The sequence below is a fragment of the Pelodiscus sinensis genome, chromosome 13 (genome assembly GCF_049634645.1).
Source record: "Pelodiscus sinensis isolate JC-2024 chromosome 13, ASM4963464v1, whole genome shotgun sequence".
Classification (NCBI taxonomy): domain Eukaryota; kingdom Metazoa; phylum Chordata; order Testudines; family Trionychidae; genus Pelodiscus; species Pelodiscus sinensis.
The window spans coordinates 165,066-188,224 of record NC_134723.1 but is presented as its reverse complement, the minus strand read 5'-3'; the positions used below and the strand labels follow the sequence as shown (position 1 = coordinate 188,224).

At 44.3% G+C, this 23,159-nt stretch overlaps 1 protein-coding gene across 9 annotated transcripts in view; it reads left to right on the top strand.

The window, feature by feature from the left end:
* Positions 1-22,956, top strand: part of NSDHL (NAD(P) dependent 3-beta-hydroxysteroid dehydrogenase NSDHL) — a 38,020-nt gene extending 15,064 nt beyond the window's left edge. For 2 of the 9 annotated variants that reach the window (XM_075941224.1, XM_006111331.4), the window contains 4 exons: positions 4,752-4,894; positions 6,813-6,915; positions 7,976-8,304; positions 11,483-11,813. In XM_075941224.1, coding sequence (XP_075797339.1) covers positions 4,752-4,894; positions 6,813-6,915; positions 7,976-8,304; positions 11,483-11,522 — 615 coding nt within the window. In that variant the 3' untranslated portion in view covers positions 11,523-11,813. Of the gene's footprint in view, positions 1-4,751; positions 4,895-6,812; positions 6,916-7,975; positions 8,550-11,482; positions 11,831-18,725; positions 18,757-19,954 lie in introns of those variants that run through there. The other 7 variants (XM_075941222.1, XM_075941223.1, XM_075941219.1 and 4 more) reach the window with 5 other exon arrangements.
* Positions 22,957-23,159: the final 203 nt, after the last annotated feature.

Below are 23,159 nucleotides of genomic sequence, written 5' to 3'. Positions count from 1 at the left end.
AAACCTCTAGAGATGGAGATTCCACCACCTCCCTAGGTAACCTGTTCCAGTACTTCACCACCCTTCTAGTGAAATAGTTTTTCCTAATATCCAACCTAGACTTCCCCCTCTGTAACTTGGGACCATTGCTTCTTGTTCTGCCGTGTGTCACTACTTAGAACAGCCTCTCTCCATCCATTTTGGAACCTCCTTTCAGGAAGTTGAAGACAGCTATCAAATCCCTCCTCACTCTTCTCTTCTGCAGTCTAAATAAGCCCAAATCCCTTAGCCTCTCGTCATAGGTCATGGGCTCCAGCCCCCTCATCATTTTGGTTGCCCTCCGCTAGACCCTCTCCAATGCGTCCACATCCTTTCTATAGTGGGGGGCCCAGACCTGGATGTAATACTCCAAATGTGGCCTCACCAGTGCCGAATAAAGGGGAATAATAACTTCTTTAAATCTGCTTACAGTGCTCCTCATAATACTCCCTAATATGCCATTAGCCTTCTTGGCTGCAAGGGCACACTGTTGACTCATATCCAGCTTCTCATTCACTGTAATCCCTAGGTCCTTTTCTGCCAGGCAGTCCCCAGCTTGTTACAATGCTTGGGATTTGTCTGCCCCAAGTGCAGGACTCTGCACTTGTTGTTGTTGAACCTCATCAGATTTCTTTTGGACCAATCTTCTCATTTTTCTAGGTCACTCTGGACCCATCCCTGCCCTCCAAGTATCTACTTCTCCTTCTAGGTTAGTGACATCTGCAAACTCGCTGAGGGTGCAATCCATCCCTTCATCCAGGTCATTTATAAAGATAAACAAAACTGGCCCAAGAACCGATCCTTGGGGCACGCTGCTAGAAACCGATGGCCAACCTAACATTGAGCCGTTGATCATTACCCATTGGGCCTGACAAATCTAGCCAGCTTTCTATTCACCTTACAGTCTGTCTATCCAATCCATATTTCCTTAACTTGCTGGCAAGAATACTGTGGGAGACAGTATAAAAAGCTTTACTAAAATCAAGGTATATCACATCCACTGACTTTCCCATATCCATAGATCCAGTTACCTCATCATAGAAGCTAATCAGATTGGTCAGGCAGGATTTGCCGTTGATGAATCCATGTTGACTGTTCCTGATCACTTTTCCCTCAAGATGGGTTCAGATACTGTGCTTTGTGCTCGGGCTCCTTTTATGTGAGGGATGGACACCAACATTGCATTTGTTTTTTTGGTGAGGCTCATATTGCTGCACGCTGCAGTCTACACCCCATGTCAGGCTACCAGTAAGTCGGACCTCCTGAGCTGCAAGGTCTGCTCCTTTGCTGGCCATTAATTCTGCATTGCCAGCTACAAGGTCATCTTGGCCAAGTATGACTTCCTGTCATATTCCCGGTATGTAGATTTCCAGGCCTTCCTTCTCCCAGGGTACCTCTAGAGAGCGGTGATATTTTATCCCAAAATAACATTTTTACATCTTAACAACAAGCTTATTTCGAAATATATTTGAAATAACGGACTCTCCATTCTGATGTCCCCGTAAACCTTGTTCCTTGAGGATTAAGCGACTTGTCAAAATAGCAGTCTATTTCAAAATTTAATTTAGAAATAGACAATCTCGAAATAAGCTATGCAATTTATGTAGCTTGAATTGTGTAGCTTAGTTCGAGTTACAGTGTGTTGAATAGACATACCCCCAGAAAAGCAACAATGCATCTGATGCCAAGGGGCTGAAGGCAAGTTGGTGGCCAACATTGCTCTCCAGGACACGGCTGATGCTGTCAATACTGCATTTTGCTTGTTAGCATCCTGGCTTCTCTTCCTCTGGCACTCCTGATTTCAGTCCAGTGGCTTCCTGAAGGAGATCTAAACCCTTCTTGAGGACCTCCCTTTTGACAACCATGACCCAGAGGTAGATGGGGTAGTAGGTTTCTTTGTTGCAGATACTCATTCTGCCTCAGACCCTAAACTCTGGTCTGAGTGAGCAACAAATTAATCACAGGTACACCTTTTCATCTTAGTTAATATAAATTCTAATTTAGTAATGTGAACACCATATAATCATAACGTGCATGAATTATGCATGCAACCATAACTCTGTGACGAATATAATTATGCCTGCTCCTGTTTACTGTTTACAGCTTTTTAGCTGAAGCAAGCAGTTTTACATTACAAATTTCTTGAATCAGCAACTTACAATGGGGTGAAAGGAATTGTGACCATGAATATGTTTCAAAGCAGGTGGGAGGGAAGGGAAGAAGATAACATGCAGTTGTAGACAGAGTATTCATTAGAAGTTACATCCTAAGGTATGTATTTATTTATCCCAAGCAAGCAGGAAAGAAGGGATTAAAACATGTCTATAAATTAATATGGACAGTACCTGCCCGTGCTATATTCCTGTCTCCATGGTGGCAATTATCCATCTCTCTTATTTAACTCTTACAAACTTATTGTTGGAGAGTGTACAGCTATGAAGTGGACTCCTGTGCCAATATCTCTTGCCTTTATTCCTGCACCCCTGCCTGTTGCCAACAGTCGTCCTCTTTCTGACCCTTCCCTGCCTACAAGGTCACATGCCAGCCTTACCGTTAACCATATTCTTAGTGCTGACCGAATTCTTCACAGTGCAATCCATGCACACAACAACCTTGCCACTTTGCCACTGCTTCTTCATCTGTCTCCAGCCTTCTCAACGTTCATTGAAGCAGCCGCCCTTTTGACACCTCCTCCAAGATCCAGGAACCTTCTCAACCCTTCTTGCCACTCCTGCAGGTAGTTTTCAGGGATTTCCTTACCCTTTTTGATCACATCAGGGGCAAGAAAACTACTGATTATATTACTATAAGAAGCACACACAATCTGTTTCCAGGGGATAAGGCAGTGTGCTGTATTTATTGAAAGTACAATTTAAGCATTAAAATCAGTATGTGCTTCCATTCTTTCTCTCACACCTCCTCCCCAAAAGGTTCTGTAGCTGGAACTTAGTTTGTAGTCCATAGCATTTCTTGGGAAACTCCAATGTGATGCATAATGAACCCAAAGTCCTCATGGCAATACACCTTTCTTTTACAGCAGTAAGTTGTGCCCTACTGTGTATTGCTGGAGTTAATCACAGTGTAGTCAAGGCTCTGGAAAAAATAATCCCAACTATACATACAAAATGATGGGGACTAATTGAGTGCCCCAATAGGGGGACCTGGGTCCACCAGGTCCAGACTCAGAGGCAATGAGTAGCAGATCGGTCTACCACTCCATTGGTGGGGAATCTGGCCAAAGCACTCTGAGTGTACCTGGGCGGGAGAGGCCGCTCCTGCACCCTCCCTCAGTTACTTCCTATCAGTGCTGCTGGGGCATCATCCCACGTAGCAGCTGGGTCTCCCAGGTCCCCGGCAGAGGTTTCTCCTGGGGCTCTGCTGGGGCCATGTAGCTGTAGTCTCTTAGAATTTCGATTTCCGCTGTCTGGGTCGTTGGCTGTTGCAGCTTGGGAGCTCTGGCTGGAGGTCTTCCCCTTCGCTGGCCAGTCCAGACTGAGCTGCTCTCTTGCCTTTTATGCTGTCCCAGCACTTTGAGCCTGCCCAGTCTGGTTGCACAGGGGCGGGACTTCCTCTGCACAAAGGGTTTTTACCCCTCCTCCCCTAGTGCAAGGTATGCACACCCTGTCACACTCCCACTTCGGATATCAAAAATCTGAGGTCTATTTCACTTTCAGGTTCTTAGTGCTGCAGGAATTGGTTGTTAAATATGGTGACGAACTGTTTACATGAATTAAAACCAAATGCTTGTAATTAGAATTTTTGGAAATATGGAAACATGCTCGAGTTTTATAAAGTCTTTAGCAGAATTTACAGTTGAATCCCAGTTTAAGTTGACAGTGTCCACTTAAGCAAAAGTGTTAGGCTTGCCTTTTTCCATTCTTTGAAAAATATCAGGAAAAAATGAGAGAATGTATTTGCTAACCAAAAATATCATCTGAGCATCTGTTCATTTGCAAATTCATCTGCCTTTTAGGTTGATGAGCTAATAGAGTAGGATGCCTATGAATACATTATCAGACAAATCTACGCCAATGTGTCCATAATTATGCCTTTTTGGGGCAAAGCAGTGGAAATATCCATACTTACTTGCACACACAACTTAGTACTTCGTAACAAAAAACATTAGATTTCTGCCAGCTGCTGGAATATGCTAAAATGTGATGTTTGGAAACTCCTAGTGGAACTTCAAACTAAACTAAGTCTGTATGTTGTTGCCTTGTGTTTTCAGTGGAGTGAAATGAAATTTTCTCAAAGGGTGGATTAAGGGAGCTAATGATGGAAAGCTTTCATTTACTGAAGACTTAAAGGATTTGAGTGGAGATATGATCTCTTCTTCTATTCCCCCACTACCTCAAAATGGATTAAGCAATGCAGTTCCAGGATTCCACTGTTCACCTATGGATATGATTCATTTGGTCCTCATTGAAAGAACCTATTCGGGTCTCTCCTTTTGCTCTGTGAAGTATGTCTGACAGTGAAACTAGATATGGCCTTGTCTGCTGCCTTCCGCCCCTTTCCTGCCAGGAAAAAAGGAGATCCAGGGGAAAAAGGCTCCCCAGTCAGAGTTAGGCATTAGCTCATATATTGAAGCTGGAGAGAGGTTTTCCGAAAAGATGCAGAGGCAGCATTTTTCTAATGAGAAGCAGTTCAATGGGATGATGCAATGAGGGCATTTCTAAGCCATTTGCTGGTCTCTTCAGTGTTTTTCAACTAACTCTTTTTGTCTCCCACAGGAAGTGCTAAATGCTAATGATCCAGATGAGAATTTCTTCACAATTGCCATTCGCCCTCATGGGATATTTGGTCCCAGGGACCTCCAGCTGGTTCCTATCCTCATTCAGGCAGCTAAGAGTGGCAAAATGAAGTTCATGATTGGGTGAGAGAGGTTCTGTCATCCTTATGGCTCATGGGAAATTTGATTTAAAAGTGACTCTCTCCTTTTGGAAGAGAATATTATTAAATCATGGTATCAAAGATGCGGATGGCACTTCTCCATTGTTCTCTCCAGGCAGAGTCTTTAACTTGCCCAAGAATTAGGCAGAATGTGTAATGTAAGTCCATCAACTTCTGCAGATAATCTACTCGGGAATCATTAAAAAAAATCAGGAAATAATGGGTTTTCTAGTTATCCTACCACAGCTTTGACCCAGGACTCATTTTAAAGAAATCATTTTTGTGAGGGATGTTGATTTTAAGATGAGTTTGTCTCCTGTTTGAACAGACTGCATCACTTGAGCTGTCTATGAACAATCTAGAACAAATCTCTCTCCTAATTTTTTTTCCTGTGCCCAGTAGTTCAAAGCTGACTGGTCACACATTGAGCATGGTTCAGTTATGTTCATCTGTAATATGCAACAGGATACAACAGAGAATGGATTGTTACAATAACTTACCTAGTGTTATACAATTATTGCATTCAACCATCTTATTGAGATTTCAAAACTTAAATTGTGCTTTGATATTCATATAGATGATAATAATAAGTTAAACTTTGCTTCCTCATTGCAAGTGGCACAACTTGTAGTGTGGAATTTAAAATTTAGAGCAAAAAGTATGACTAGCCTACTAGGTTTTGTTTAAGACTCATGTATTGTGATTTTAAAAATAATTTTGCAATCTAGTTTATAATAGATTTAATTACATACTGGGCGGGATAGATGTATTTGAGAGAGAGAGAAGTATCTAGTGTTGCTTTTGTGTTAGCTTGAACATCTGCTATCAGTCAAACTTGCCTTCTCAGGCTATCTTATGAATCCAAATAAATGCAAGCTTCCTTATCTTACATTACCAAAACAATTCTGGTATAGTCTTGACTATCTTCAGTCAGAAAAGTATTGACTCTGTGGAACTAGAAACACTTATATATTTCCTTCAAGTCAGGACTGTTTTCTCTTCTATCTTTGTATGACCCATCAGAGCCACAATCACTGAAAATTATGAATTATAAAGTTTGTTTCACAACAACTTGCTTTTAAGGATAAGGTGAGGGAGAGTATATCTGACAATCCGATTGTTAATTTAATTAGTCTTTAAGTGAAATGAGCACATTGGGTTTAAATTCAGCTCAGATGTAAGCAGGTGAAGATCCCCTTCATTTTGGCCAGTGCTAACTATGAACAAAATTTAAATTTCATGAGCCAAGCAAATTCATAATTGAGCAGAAAGTTTGTCCTTGAAATGACTCCTTGTGTAGTAGAACTAATATGGTTATTTTATCTGCTTCTGTAGATTGTTCCACTGATGTTATATGATCCCCTGGTCCCAGAATCTTCAGATTTCAATTAGGCGTGACTGCAGGTTTTGAAGGCTTGCCTGAACAGGAGCTGGGATAGTGCCAGGCTTGCTCTGCTCTCCTGATCAATGATTTACGCTTTGTCTACACTAGCACTTTTGTCAGTCAGGGATGTGAGAGAAACACGCAGCCCAACCAACAAAAATTTCACTGACAAAAGTACTGGTGTGGACAGTGCTATGTTGGTGGGAGGTGCTCTCACAGTGACACAGTTCCTGCCTCTCATTGGGAGCTGGTTTATGCTGGCAGGAGAGCTCTCCCATCAGCATAGAGCAGCTATGTGGGAAGACATTACAGTGATGTAGCTACAAGTGGTATAGCTTTGTCACTATAAGGTCCATAATGTAGACAGTAACTTAGAGATTTCATGTTCAGAAAGGGATTGGTCTGAAACAGCACTTTGTCTTGATGTTGGGGGAACAGGTAGCTAGGAGCTATGTCACTTGCTGATTTTTAGCTACCTTGTACATTTGAGACCCTTTTTTTTCTTTTGTATATGTAGGGATGGGAAGAACTTGGTAGACTTTACCTTTGTGGAAAATGTGGTCCATGGGCACTTATTAGCTGCAGAGCATCTTCATAAAGACTCTCCCCTGTGTGGGAAGGTAAGATGGTCTCCCTGTTGCATATGGCAAAACTGGATGTCAGAGGTTTCATTTCTTTGTTTCTCCTTTGTTTCACACACACTTTATACCCCTAGGGTTTTTTTTTAAGTGCTGTGGAGGATATTTTTATCATGGAGGAATGTGACTGCACTAACTAGAATAAAGCCTAGTTTAAAAAAGTGCTGTGTAAGCTTCCTTCAGATTCTATGTCCTCGTCCCATATGTGCTGCTTTGCCGCACCCCTTGGTCAGGATTTATCTGGGGTTGAGATAGTGTGGTACCCTATCCACGTTCTGCCCGCACTTCTGAAATAGCTGCATGTTTCTGTGAATAGGATTGGCAATAAAATGCTAACATTGAAATGTTGGTTCCAATAGGAAATTAACTTTGAAGATCAATGGAGGTAGTTCACATCTCTTAGCTATTTTTTTTTTCTGCAGATTCATTCAGTTGTCTGTGCATCTTGTAAAAGCACCTTTGTAACTATAGGAGCTAAAGACAGACGTAAACTTACTGCTTAGCTAAAGCTCAAAGCACTTAAATATAACTTAGCAGTTACAAAACATCTAGTCTAAAGCAGCAGAAATTCTCACGGTTATCTTTGTTCAGTGTTTAATTCTATAAACAATCACTAATAGTCTGAGATCTTATCTAAATTTAAATGCTATAGTGGCACAGCTACAGCGCTTCAGTGTAGACACATCCATGCCAACAGGAGGGTTGTCCCATCAGCATAGATAATCCACACTTCAAGAGGTGGTAGTGAGATCAGCAGAAGAATTCTTCTAAGCTTAAAGCTGTCTACGTGGGGATTTAGGTTGCTTTTTAACTATGCCACTTGGCAGTGTGAATTTTTCACTTCTGGTTTGCTGGGAGCAGTAGGTCCTCTTACTAAAGGAGGCACTTGTAGCTCCATAAGAAGCCATTTCCCTAGTACTAAGAATTATCAGAGCAAAGCCAGGGGTGTTAGTCTTCTCAGCAGTAAAATGAAAACTGGGGCTTTATAAAAATGTATCCAAAACCACACTGGTTTTTTTTATTTGTTTGTTCTTTCTTTCAGGCATTTCACATCACAAACGATGAGCCAGTACCTTTCTGGTCATTCATGTCCCGTATCTTAACTGGCTTGAATTATGATGCACCCAAATACCAAATACCCTATATGGTGGCATATTATTTAGCTCTCTTACTATCTCTGGTGCTGCTGCTGCTGAGTCCACTCATCAAGATTAAACCTACCTTCACTCCCATGCGGGTAGCATTAGCTGGAACATACCATTACTACAGCTGCGAGAGGGCCAAAAGGGACATGGGCTACAAGCCGGTGGTGAGCCTGGATGAAGCAATAGAGAGGACTATCCAGAGCTATTCCCATCTACACCAAGCCAAGTAAGGAGACCCAAAGAAATCCCTCTAGCTAACAGATTTAACAAGGACTTTGAAGAGACCCTAATTCTCTGGACAGATAAACTTTTCCTCGGGCCTCTCCTAGGGATAATGTGTTTCTCTGGACTGAAGGATTTCATCCTGTTGCTGTACTAAGAGTCCATATCTCCCTTGTCATTACTGTGATGTGACCACCTGTTCCAATTGCTACTAGATTTCAATAAACACCCTAATATTTCCTCCTAAAATAGTAAGCTAGCACTTCCTCATACTATCTTTTGCTTGTTCTACTTGTGTCATATTTTGTTGCTCTGGTCTTTCCAGTCTTTCTTAATGGCTGTGGATTGAGTTCTCATGACAGGTTTCTCTCTCTCTGATCTTGATACTTGCCTCTAAAGCAGCATGCAATATTATAAAAGCTTATACCACTATCTGTTTTAAACCATGGAAGTTCTCTGAGGGGTGTGTGTCTTTCTATGGCCCTAGGTTTATTTGATCTGTTGCCATGAGCCAAAGCAGGAAATTCTGAGATACCTGAACTGTGGCCATGTGAAGTTCCTCTGCTGGGCTCACTAGCCCTTTCTAAACACTTTTTTTAAGGCATCCTTGTAGCTTTGAACTAGAATCCCACTGGCTACGTCTACATTGGCCCCTTTTCCGGAAGGGGCATGGTAATTTTTGAAATCGCAATAGGGAAATGCACGGGGGATTTAAATATCCCCCGCGGCATTTAAATAAAAATGTCCGCCGCTTTTTTCCGGCTTTTAGAAAAGCCGGAAAAGAGCGTCTACACTGGCCCCGATCCTCCGGAAAAAAAGCCCTTTTCCGGAGGATCTTATTCCTACTTATTCAAAGGGCTTTTTTTCCGGAAGATCGGGGCCAGTGTAGACGCTCTTTTTCGGCTTTTCTAAAAGCTGGAAAAAAGCGGCGGACATTTTTATTTAAATGCCGCGGGGGATATTTAAATCCCCCGCGCATTTCCCTATTGCGATTTCAAAAATTACCATGCCCCTTCCGGAAAAGGGGCCAATGTAGACGAGCCCACTTTGTTTAGAAATAACATGAATAAATTAAAGCAATGGCAGCTTCATAAGTGTTGCCTCTTTAAAAAGCAGTCTCCATTATGAACATGTCAGTGTGAGCAGAGTTTACACTTGAGGGAGTTGTAATTACTCCCATTCACTCTTTTAAAAATATCCTAGACCATTGTCACTTAGCATATGGTATCTGTTCTCTGTAATGATGTCAGTGAGTGGTACAAAGGCAACATACATTCTATGGCAAGTTTTAGGTACATTTAGCAGTAGAGCCCTAGTAGTCTGACAGTGCTACAGATGAAAGAATCTCCTGCAGCTTTCTGTCTCTAAATTAATTCCCACTCCCCCATGAGAAAATGGATATTCTAATAATATTCTCTTCCTTGTGCTCTTTAGTTTGACAATCACATTCTTTTGACATTACACTGTAATCTTTAATTTTCCACTTTTGAGTTTAAAATGAGTCGTTGAAGTGGTGTGGAAGGAAGCTAGAGTTAGTGGGTGGGACTTTTGTCATTTGAAAGCTATGGGGGTCCTTCAGTTATGTTTGTACAGTTTCTAGCGTAAGGAGACCATAGGCGCTAACTGTGCACAAATGATGGTGGGATAAGCAAATTAACTAGCTGTTAGTGAGTACAGGTTGGCCCTCCCTTGTCCAGAACTCTCAGGACTTGATTGGTCCCAGATGAGGGTTTTGCCAGACCAGGGGAGGGCATTTCTGGCACCCCTAATGCTTGTCCCCCCGGCATGCCCTCCTCCACCTCCCCTTCCCCCCCCCCCCCCCCAACTTGTCTCCTGCCCTGCTGCCCCTGCCCTTTACCTGCTAAGCTGGGAAGCCCTGCTGCTGCGTACCAAGGTATGGCCCCACCAGGCAGCCATATTGTGAGGAGCCCAGCAGCCAGTCCTCCACTGGGATTCTATGATCCTGGCACATATGTTGCTGGACCAGAGATCCCAGTTTACAGAGTTTCAACCTGTAATAGTTAATGCTGCAGTTTGCCTTGCTAGAGTTTGAGATCCACACAAGAAGAGCTATTTTTCAAGGCTGCCAGCAGTTTTAGCAATGGAAAGTTCTTCAAGTGATTGCTCATGTGCATTCCAGTAGGTGTGTGCAAGTGGTATGTGCACGATCATTGGAGAATTTTTCCCTTCACGGTACCTGTTATGCTTAAAAGAAGCGCATGGGATTTCTATAGAGAAAAAGGCAATATGTTGCGTTTATGAATACAATAGAAAGTCAATTAGCATATGCTTACAGTAGACACACATGCACTGTGCCACCAATTGATGTTATATTTACCAGATTAGGGATGTGAGCGACTAGTTGACTACCCGATAAGCAAATGCTTATTGGGTAGTTGAATAGGACCTCAACTAGATGCATTTCCCCCCATTTACTGCTTCTATCAGAGAGGCAGCAAGGGTGGAGAGCCGAGCTGGTGCTGGGGGAAGGTTTAAAAGCCAGTTCCTCCTAACACCATCTCTGCGGGGGGCAAGGGAGGCAGAGGGCAGCGGGGAAATGGCATGAGCCAGGGATTGAAACAGTCCTGTTTGGGCCGGTCAGACTGCTGGTCCTCTCCCTTTGAAGTGTATAAGAGCCGCCTGCAGCTCTTCTACATTTCAAAGGAAGAAGCCCAGAGAGGAACTTACACTAGTGGGGACTGCTGCCTCTCTCCCTTTGAAATGTACAAGAGCTGTGGGCAAAGGAAAAGGTGCAGCGGGATAGGTAGCACGGCACCCCCCCCCCCCATATCAGCTAAATGAGTATCAGTTACTCAATTAGCTGATTAATCAAAATTTATCACCCTTGTACCAGACCATGGTTTGTATCTCTCTGGTGGCCAACTAGAGGGGCTATGTTGGTCCGGACCAATGCCCAGTCCTGGCAGGACATACCCAAAAATTATGTCTAAGCAGTTCCTTTTTATAACAGTTTTCCTTCATTGGAGTCAGTTAGTTACAGCAAACTAAATGCCATTTGATGAGTACTTGTTTTCTTAGTTTTTATATTACAGCTATTTTGTTCGAATTGATAGGTGCTTGCCTTATTTTTTAGAGTTATTAACCTGCCCTTCATCCACATCTTGATAGGAGTATATAGCAATCTCATGATGCTTTTATATTTGTCCTCTGCTTCTCCCTAGAACATCTGATTCGGTGATGGCTTTCACACTTATCTTCTAATATACATTCCTCATTTACACACACACAAAATGGGAGGGTTTTGTTACACAGACACAATATGAATATTTAAGCAGAAACATCAAATTACAATTTAAAGAAAACAGATGCTGCTCTCAAGAGGATCAAGATTACACAGCTGTTCTTGTGATGCCGCATGGCAGGCTGAGGAGGTGGCTGAGGATGCAGATCCCAGTGTGGACATTCTGACCTTCTCAGGACCATCCTGCATTATTGTTTTAATGATCAGCAGAACAATCGCAGACAATACCAGGTCACTTTGGCAAGCCCCTGCCTCAGCAAAGAGGAAGGAACCACTGCTATTTTGTTCCATCTAAGTGGTATGAATATCTTTAATACCATCCTTTCTCCCCCTGATTCCCTGGTTGTAGATGTTGCAAACCAGAGGGCTTGCTAGGGGTTCCACATCCTCTTAAGAATAGAGAAGCCAGAAAGATGGACTTATTTGGAGGGAGAGGTTTATTCTACTGAGGAGGCCTACAACTTAAAATTTCAAACCAGCAGGTCCTCATCAGCTGGGATGCTCACAGCACCTGTGCAGCTATTTCCAAATTTACAGAACTTTGCTCCCATCACTCTCCAGTCAGGAGTTCACTTCCCTGGTTGGAGGAAGGCAAACTCATGGTGGTTCTTTTGAGTGCTTGCTCATGTCCATTCCAATTAGGTGTATGCATGCTGTGTGCACAGATTCCAGAGCTTTTTCCCCTAGCAGTATCTGTTGGGCCAGCCAGGGAGCCCCCTGGAGTAGCGCTGGCATATCCACGCATATATACCCCTGCTGGCCCCTCGCCCCCTCAGTTCCTTCTTACCGCCCTGTGACAGTAGCTGGAGCATTATCAAGACTGTCAGTCTTCCCCTAGCTTGTGTATATTTTTTTTAATTTCTTAAGTGTGGTAGTTAGTAGCTACTTAGTCTGTGAAGAATACATATAAGAGAGCATTGTTCTCTTCTACGCCTCTCCCCGGCTGGGGAGGGAATGTCAGGGCCTCACGGCTTCAAGCTGTGCGTGTTCTGTTTGAAACCTATGCCCTGAAGGGACCAGCATGACTCCTGCGTAAAGCGTCTGGGCGAGTTCCTTGCACACAGATCTGTAAGATTTGTAAGAGTTTTAAGCTGCAGACAAGAAGAGAAGGAGATTTGAGGCTTAAGTGGCTACTTATGGAGTCTACCATGCAACCACCAGCACCGGAAGGAGCCCAGTCGGTGCATAGCATTCCTTCACTACGGAAGGCGACCGCGGCACCATCTAAGCATAAGACCATGGCTAAGACTTCGTGGCATCAATCTCAGTCTCCAGTGCAGAGGAGACCTAAGGATGCCGGGGGGGGGGTCCCCGGACAGACAAGGCCAAAAAGTGTGCCCAAAGGAAGGGCACTTGGCTCCAAAGACTCCTAGGGAGCCCTGGGCACCGTCTAGGCACAGACATACCCCATGAGGGGAGAAGCTGAAGGAGCCCTCCAGGACCTTCAGCCGTCAACGCCAGAAACTTTTAAAGTGGCATGGGAGCTAATAGCGTTGACCTTCCCGGAACCGATGACCTCAGCACCGCAAGCGTCAGAGCCGTCATCTTTGACAAACCTAACCAACCTGGTGCCGGTGAGATCACTTGGACACTGGTCGGCACCGTTACCGGCACCAATGGTATCACTAGCACCGATACCATCACCGGTACCGGCACCAATATCGACCCTAGCACTGACCCCAGCACCGACTAGAACGTGGCCAACACAGGGAACGTCTAATATTCTGGCTTCCCTGGTACCACAGGGTCCGGGCATAGAGAGTATGACACAGATGTATGCAGCTCCAGTGTGGACTATGTTACCTCCTGCGCCGCTCACAACTCAGAGGAAAGCCGATGGCTATGGCTCAACATCAGAGGGAACAAATGTCAACTGCCCCTCCATGGTCAGCCTCAGACTACTCTTCCAAGTCAGAGGCAGAGTCGGTGAGGTCAGGGAGATCCTCGTATAGGTCGAGGTCCAGGCAATGCATGAAATGCACAGCAGGTGTAGCAGCATTACTGTGCAAACAAACATGCAGGTGTTTGTGCCTGAATGACTGGCTGATCACAGGCCATTCCAGATCAGAGATTGAGACACACATCTAGCTGATCAGAACAGCTTTCAGCAGCGTAGAACTTCTGAACAAGGCAAAACTCCATTCTGTCCCGGGTTCAGAAGATAGTTAAAAAGAGCGGTCTTGGACTCAGTCCAAGCCAGGGATTTTCTACCAGAGTCCAGATTTCAGGCCTTGAGCAACGACATCTACTGCCTCACGTGATTCCGTAACACTACAGCAAGGAACTGCCCTCAAACTTCTCAGATGCATGGTTGCTTGCACCTATGCAGTTCAGTATGCCAGGCCTGAGGCTCATGCCTCTTCAGGTGTGTCTTGCATCAGTATATCGACCAACCAAACACAGTCTAGATATGATTGTTACCTCACCAAGCACAGTAATAGATTCTCTACAGTGGTGAGAACCCCAACAACATCCGCTGTGGAGTACCCTTCCTACCTTCTCAGACATCCAGGTTACAAATGACAGATGCTTCCAGCTTGAGTTGGGAGGCACACTTGGGGGATCTCAAGACTCAAAGGCTACGTCTACACTGGTAGCTTCTTGCGCAAGAACTCTTTTGTGGAAGAGTTCTTGCACAAAAAGTTTTCCACGCGTGTGCGTCTACACTGGCATGTGCTTTTACACAAGAGATGTGCTTTTGTGCAAGAGCATCCATGGCAATGTAGACGCTCTCTCACGAAAGAAAGCTCTGATGGCCATTTTAACCATAGGGGCTTCTTGCACAAGAAATTCCTGTTGCCTGTCTACACTGGCCTCTTCTGGAAGCTCTTGCACAAGAGGGCTTCTTCCTGAGAGGGAGCATCAGAATTCTCATGCAAGAAGCCCTGATTTTCTACAGTACATCATCAGTTTACTTGCACAAGAACGCATGGCCAGTGTAGACAGGCGGCATGTTTTTGCGCAAGAGTGGCCGTTTTCATGCAAGAACTCGCCAGTGTAGACACAGCCAAAGTGTCTGGTCTTAGGCCAACTTGGTTCTACACATCGGTGTCAGAGAGCTGAAGGCAGTACGTCTCACGTGCCGGACCTTTTGTTCACAAATAGTGGACCCCTGTATCTGTAATGACAGATTATACAATGACAATATTCTGCATCAAAAAATAAAGGGGTGCTCATTCTTTGCTCCTTGCCCCTGTGCCCCTTATGGGACTCCTGTTAGAGCATTCAGTTCACCTGCTAGCATCTTACGTTCCTGAAGCTTAGAACAAACTAGTGGACTATCTCCACAGGCCTTTCCATGGACACGAGAGGATTCTGCAACCAGATGCAACCATCTTACTCTTCCAAAGTGGGTCACTCACTAAATGGATTTATTCACCACAACAAAAAGTGTAACCTGTTTTGCTCGTTCCAGAGCCATAGCCTGGGATCTTACAGTCGTGCATTCCTTCTTCCATGAGGGGTCATCTTTACACCTTCCCACAGATTCCATTGGTTCACAGAGTACTCCTAAAAATCAACAGGGATTGAGCACAGGTCATAGTAATAGCACCAGCCTGCATTGGTACACATCTCTCCTGAACTTAGTGGAAGTGCCAATCACACTTTCTCTTTACCTGGACCTTCTGATACAAGACCAAGGTTGTCTTCATCTTCCAAACCTTGAGTCCTTACATCTCACAGCCTGGAAGCTCCATGGCTGAATCCCAGAAAGCATTTCTGCTGAAACCAGGTTTGTCAAGTCCTCATGAGCAGCAAGAAAACCTTCATGAGAGCCCCTTACCTGGCCAAGTGGAAAAGGTTCTCCATTTGGGCATTGCAGTTTGGCTCATCTCTCATGTTAGCACTGATTCCACTTGTTCTCAACTACCTCCTTCATCTAAAGCAACAAAGTATTTTGGTTTCATCCTTAAGAGTTCATCTGGCTGCCATATTGGTCTTCCACCCTGAGATGCATAGCTGCATGGTATTCTGTGACTTCTATGATTATTCAGTTCTTAAAAGGCCTAAACAGGATGTATCCAGAGATGTGTCAACCGTCTCTCCATGGGATCTCAGCTTAGTCCTATCAAGACTCTCAGATTCACAAGACTCCATTTGAACAATTAGCCGCATGCTTGTTATTTTACTTCTCCTATAAGGTAGCTTTCCTGGTGGCTATAATCTTGGCCAGGAGACTGTCAGAACTTAGGCTGCTAATGTCAGAGTCCCCCAACACCATGTTCTTTAAGGATAAGGTGCAGCTGAGGCAACCCTGCATTACTGTCTCAGGTGGTTTCTTAGTTCCATATCAATCAGGATATATTTCTCCAGGTGTTTTATTCTAAGCCACACTCTGAGACTAGGGAACACCCTGATGTATGCAGAGCATTGGCTTTTTACATTTAGAGGTCTAGGCCATTTAGGAAATTGGCTCAGTTGTTTATAGCTGGAGCAGATAGGATGGAAGAGCATCCTGAGTCATTGCAGCGGGTTGTCTCCTGGAAAGTTTCTTGAATCTTTGAATGCTACAACCTTGAATGGGTTCCGGTGCCATCAATTACAGCATATTCTACCAGAAGCAGGACTTGTCAAGTTGGGACAGGAGTGAGAAATGCTATGGACATGTAGGGTGGCAGCATGGTCCTTCATTCACACATTCGCTGCCCATTATGCAGTCACCCAACAGGTCAGAGATGATGCGGCCTTTGGCAGGGCAGTGCTCCAATCAGCTCGTCTCTCCAACCTTGCCTCCTAAAGTTCAGGCTTGAGTGACCCCTGATTGAAATGTGTATGAACAAGCACTTGAAGAAAAAATGATTATTCACCTTTTATAACTGTTGTTCTTCGAGATGTGTGTGTTGTTCACATCCATTTCAATACCCACCTTCTCGCTCTGTCGGAATAGCTGACAAAAAGGAACTGGGAAATGGGTGGTTCAGCAACAGGGGCAGACTGGCCCGGCAGGATACCAGGAATTTCCCGGTGGGCCGTTGTCTGAAGGACTGGCTGACAGCTGCTGGAGGAGGAGGGGGATAAACCCGGCAAACTGCTCCTGGGAGCAGGGCTGGCTGTAGGAGGAAGGAATGTGCTTGGGGCAGCACATTTTCAGAGATGGTAATCTGGCCCGCAGGAGGAGCAGGCGGGGAGCCCTGCGGAGGCCGCCCCAAGGTGGGAGCCCCGCACCCGGCTGCTTGGAGTCTGCGCCTGGCCCTGGCCCCGGGGCACTGGGAGCTCTGTGCGGGCAGCCCCGAGGCACAGCCCCTGCTGGGGCGCTTCCTGGAGGGCGGTGCGGGACAGCCGTGGCTGCTGCTGGTGACACTGAGCCTGGCAGCCTCTTCTTTGTCTTTGAGTGGCCTCCCCTGCCCGTGTGCCCCCTCTGGCCAACCAGCCCTCCTCCTTTGCATCCCCCTCCCCCCGCAACTCCTCCTCTGTCGCCTCCTGCCCATGGGCCCCCTCTGCCTATGTACCCCCCCAGCTGGCCACCCCCCCCGTCTGTGTTCTCTCCCCTGCCTGTGAACCCCCCCTGACCCAGCTGTTCCCCCCACCCCTGCCTGTGTGCCCCTGCCCACTGTCCTGTGACTCCTTGCTATCTTTCCCCTCTATTTTCCTCCCGCAGCTCAGCCTCTGCCCAGCAACTCCGCACCCCACCTCCTGGCCCACTGCAACCCTGCTGGGACCCCATCTCCTCTTCTTCCCCCCCCCCCAACCCTGCCTCCCTGCTACCCACCTGGATCCCCATCTCCCATCTGGCTCTCTAAACACTCTCCCCTCCCCTACTCTCGGGGCTCTGAACCCTCCCACACGCACACCTGCCCAAGAACCCAGCCCCCTTGTGCTGTGTCCTGACAACCTCACCCCTGCCTGGGACCCAGGAGAGGGGCAGGAGAGCTTTATTAAAATTAGAATTGTGATCCCATTTAAATAAGTTTTGTTTTAAATAATATACCTTTAAATTTAAATTAAAAACTGTTATGGCCTAAATTTATCATAACCTATTTAAATAGCTTATGAATTAATTTTAAAAATTAAATAGAACGTCTCTTGTCTACTTTTAAAGAAATTCTACCAGTTCACTAGTGTAAGTTGCTGTGTAAGCACCCAGAACCAGTGTTTACATCAGCAGTAGCTTCTTCTGCAGGTGAAGAGAGAATGTTTTTATCACTTTAGTTTATTCAGCTAGTTCAGTTCAATGATTAGTTCATTCACCGTTGCAAAACTAAGAGTTGACAAAGCAGAAAAACTCGTTTTCCCCTTCTCTCAGTAAAAAACTGGTTATGAGAGCGTTCTAACATCTTGAAGAACATGATGACTAGAATCGATCTGTTAAATTCACTATGGATATTTCCTTTGTTTAATAAATGAATTTTAGATGCAGAATGTGTTTGGATACTTTTTTGTTGTGTCCTTAACATTTAAGGTAGTTTTATTTCATACAAAAATTAAATGCTGATTTTGTTTATTTTAAATTGAATTTCCATCCAGACAGAAGTAGACGCAAATCATATGTTTTAAAAAAAAGTATCCACCACTTAGCAAATAATAAATGGGGGTAAAACCTGTCTCAACTGTTCCTATTACACACCATTTTGTAATAGAATAAAAATGTAAAAATTAAGAATCTGATTACATGTAAGTTACACAATTATTTGGGCATTTATTTAGTTGGTAGCTGTACTGAGTGTATTCTCCTGGGTTAGTAAATAGAAGCACCAAATTTGGCATAAAGGTTATATTTAGTTGTAAATCAACACGTTTTAATGGTTGCTAATCAATAAGACTCAACCATCCTTTAGGAAAATATTTTAAAAGTATAATTTAAATGATTAATTGCTCATTTAAACCAAGGTTTTCTGCTTGCCGGTTTAAATCATGATTAAAATTAGCTATTTAAATCAATCCACCCTGCTTCAGAGGCTGTTTGGTCCGTCCCTGAAGGAGAAAGCACAGGGCTGTGCTCATGGAATAGGCCCTAGGCTAGTGGGGTTTTGTTGTCTGGTGCCTGTCTTGTTCTGGACAGTTGAGCTGGGGAGTTGAAACAAAAGTTCTCTTAATCCCTTTGAACTGTCTCATTGTATAGTGAGGCTGATTATTGTCCATGGACACCAAGAGCTGGACAGCTTATGTGCTGGGGTTGGAGTCTGAGTGATTATAAGGCATCTAATAATAAAATCCCTTTGCAGGTGAGGAGTGGGACCGGGACTCCAGCACGAGGTGATGTGAACAGCTGCATGCTTTGGAAGTCTTTAACTGACTTGCTGTGGATGAACCTGCCCTCCCATTGTCCTCACATGGGGAATCCCTGGCGCTCTCCTAGCAGATGAAAATGCCCTGGTGTTTGGGCTCCCCCTGGAGCACGCACCCTACCCCCGAGCAAGTCATGCAAGCTTCATTGGCGCGCGCATCCTCCCCGGAGGAAAAAGGGAGGGGGCACAAAATTTTTTGCTTGGGGCAGCATAAAACCTAGAGCTGGCCCTGGACACAGGGAAAGGAGGAGCAGCACACAGGGGTGATGTCATGGGGAGGGCTGTTCTCAATCCATTTCCCGGGCCTATTTTGATTGCCAGTCCGCCCCTGATCAGCAAGGCAATATATTGAGCACCATATTGGCATCAATCCAAGGGGCACTTAGGTTGACCCTGTTGTTGCTCCTAGGCAAAAATCTTCCATGCGCGCACACACACCTCAAATAACCACAATTACAAAAGGTGAGTAACTTTTTTTTTTTTTTTTGCAAACCACAAGAGTTTGAAGTTTGGATTCTAGGCAACAAACTTTTGGCAATGAGTGGTTTCTGAGTAGATAGGACTGTGTCTGCTGAAACCTCTTGGGTCCATAGCTTCAGTTGGAGCCAGGCACCCTCATCCATGGGCTGCACTGGGTTTGATTCTTCATGTGTGACAATGACACGATGTTGGCATTAACTAGATACTAAAGTGAGCCACTCTGTGTATTTGTGGCTATGATGGGATTGAGCATCAGCTCCCTTATCCTTTAGGGACAGTTTGCGCCCTGTCCCTAGCTGTAATAATCTTAAGTTTTTCTGTATCAGAATATGCCACGAAACTGCTAAACCACAGTTGCTATTGCTTACAGCAGTACTGCAAGCTACTGCATAATCGGAAAACAAGCTTCTTTTCTGAAAGCTTAATTCTAAATTAATTTTTTTGCCATTACCTACTTCTTTGCCCACCCCGGCAATCCAAAGGTCTGTGTTGGTCACTATCAACTTGTATCTACCACAGTGGAATGTGCCTGCAATATTGATGCTAGCCTGCAAGTGTCACTTGCCAGCAAGAATTGTCTGCCAGCTTCTGTTTTTGCTGTGTACTGTCTGTCTAACTCAATCTTATGATAAAGTTGAAATTCCGCATGCTCTTGCTAAATTCTATTATCCCTTCCCTGAATCCAGGAGATTGGTACTCAGCACTACATTTAGCCGTTTGGAATGGAAATCCATCAACCATATGAAAAAACGTGCACAGATACAGACAGACAGACATCTTTCTATCCAAGTGCAAGAAGATGGACATCGTACCCAAAGGACTGAAAGTGAACAATCCATTAAGATCAACATACTGTACTGACTACAGTGAGAGACACTGCCTCACACTATCCAAGAAATTAAGAAACCACCTGATAAGTATCTTATACAAGAAACAGAAAAACATCAAGAATGACATCTCTAACTTAAAGATTCTCATCTCAAGACAAACATCCACACCGACTTTTGTTCCACCAGACAAGAAATCTACTATACACACTTCTATTCTCTACAACAAAGAAAAGACAATAAACTTTCTAAACTGCTCCACACCACAGGCTACAACAGCAACTACCTCAACCCACCGGATAATATTGTTAACCTCTCCAGCTACAAACTCAACCCAGCAGAAGAGTCTGTCTTATCCCGGAGTCTCTCTTTCTGCCCCACCTCCCCCACAAACTGGATACAATTTTGTGGTGACCTTGAGGCTTTTTTTCGCCTCCTTTGACTCCGAGAATATTTCCAAACCACCAATGAACATCAGTCTGACCTACCAGATCCCCCCTATCAACACCAAAGGAAAAATAATTCTATATGGACTCCCCCTGATGGTCGGAATTACAATCTGGATTTCTATATACAAAGCTTCTGCAACAACGCACAGACTGACATTATTCACAAATGACAAGTGACACACAATCTCAGCCGCGCTGGACACTATGCCATCCAGAGTCTCAAAAACAACCCGGACATTATAATCAAACCAGCTGACAAAAGGGGTGCTGTGGTCATTGTGAATAATGCCGACTATAATCAGGAGGCAAACAGACAACTCTCCAAAACCACATTTTATGAACCTTTCTCCTCTGATCCCACCTCAGAATACCAAAAGAAACTACATTGTCTCCTTAAAGGCCTCCCTACAGCTACTCAGGAACAAATCCACACAGAAACACCTTCTGAACCCTGACCAGGATTGTTCTATCTGCTTCCCAAAATTCATAAACCTGGACACCCCGGACGTCCCATCATCTCAGGTATCGGCACGCTCACTACTGGTTTACCCAGCTACGTAGACTCTCTTCTCAAACTCTACACAACCAACACCCCCAGCTATCTCCAAGATACTACTGACTTCCTAAAGAAACTACAAAACATCGATAACCTCCCCGATAATACCATCCTTGCTACCATGGACGTAGAAGCTCTATACACCAACATCCCACATGAAGACGGATTACAAGCAATTAGAAACACTATCCTAGAGGACACCACTTCCAATCTGACAGCAGACCTATGTAACTTTGTTCTTACCCACAATTATTTCCAGTTTGAGAACAACTTATACCTCCAGATCAGCGGCACAGCCATGGGTACACGCATGGCCCCACAGTACGCTAACATCTTTATGGCTGACTTAGAACAATGTTTCCTCAGCTCCCGTCCCCTCTTACCCCTTCTCTACTTACGTTACATCGATGACATCTTTATGATCTGGATGCATGGCCAAGAAACACTGGAGACATTCCACAGAGTTTTTTAACAACCTACACCTCAATATCAATCTCAGCCTGGACCATTCTACATGAGAGATCCATTTCCTGGACACCACAGTACAAATCACCAATGGAAAATTAGACACCACTCTCTACAGAAAACCCACTGACTCATACAGTTACCTACATGCCTCCAGCTCCCATCCAGAACACACCATATGATCCATCGTCTATAGCCAAGCTCTTCGATACAACTGCATCTGCTCTAATCCCATTGACAGAGACCAGAAACTTCAGGATCTCTACCAAGCATTTATAAACCTCAATTACCCACCCGGAGAAATAAAAAAACAAATTGAAAGAGCCAGACGAATACCTAGAATCCATCTACTTCAAGACAGACCCAAGAAAACCAACAATAGAATACCACTTGTCATCACCTACAGCCCCCAACTTAAACCTGTCCAACACATTATCAATAAACTACAACCTATACTGGAGCAGGATACTAAACTCTGAGAGGCCCTGGGAGACAGACCCATAGTCTCTTGTAGACAACCACCTAATCTCAAGATGATTCTTACCAACAACCACAGGATATACCACACTACCACCAACCCTGGAACCTTCCCTTGCAACAAACCCCTTTGCCAGCTTTGTCCATGTATTCACTCTGCTGATACCATTATTGGACCTAACCAATTGAGTTATAAGATCAAGAACACATATTCCTGCTCGTCCAGAAATATAATTTATGCTATCATGTGCCGAAAGTGTCCGTCTGCTATGTACATTGGACAAACATCTCAGACACTTCGCTAAAGAATCAATGCCCACAAAACAGATATTAGACAGGATCACAAAGAAAAAACAGTTTCTTGCCATTTCAACCAGAAAGGGCATTGTCTCAATGACTTGATTACCTGCATCCTGCTTCACAGACATTTTAACACCAGACTTGAAAGAGAATCCTCTGAACTGTCATTCTTGCTTATATTTGACACTTTACACCTAGGTCTAAACAAAGACATTAATTACCTTACCCATTACAAAGATAGCTTCCCCAATTATCACCTCTAATATCATTAGCTCACAGACATTTACCTCCCAACCCCATCCTCCTTCTGTTCTGGAATTTGACTTGTCCTTTTCATATGTGTTCATTTTTTTGATTGTATCCTTTGGTATATATGGTCGTGCCAATTTTCTTCCACTATTTGATTTGAGGAAGTGGGTCTGGCCCACGAAAGCTCATCACCTAATAAACCATCTTGTTAGTCTTTAAAGTGCTGCATAGTCCTGTTTTTTGTTCCTGGATACTGAGGAACCCCAAAGGGGAGAGCTCTAGGGCATTGCACTATCCCAGAGCAGGAAAAGAATGAAGTGCGCAAGCACATGTGCTTGACCAGGGGACACTCATGAGAGATGAATGAACCATATCACACCAGGTTACCTAGAACACAATGGGACTGATAAGCTGTGGTTGGGGCCAGCTGCTTTCATTACAGCACTACATTACAGCAGCAGGCATAGCCTGACCTGTCAGTATGAACAAAACCCCAGTTAATTCTCTGTCAAAAGTTCCTTTTTACTTTATGGACTCTAATGTTTTATTATTGCTGTTCAGGTGAAGG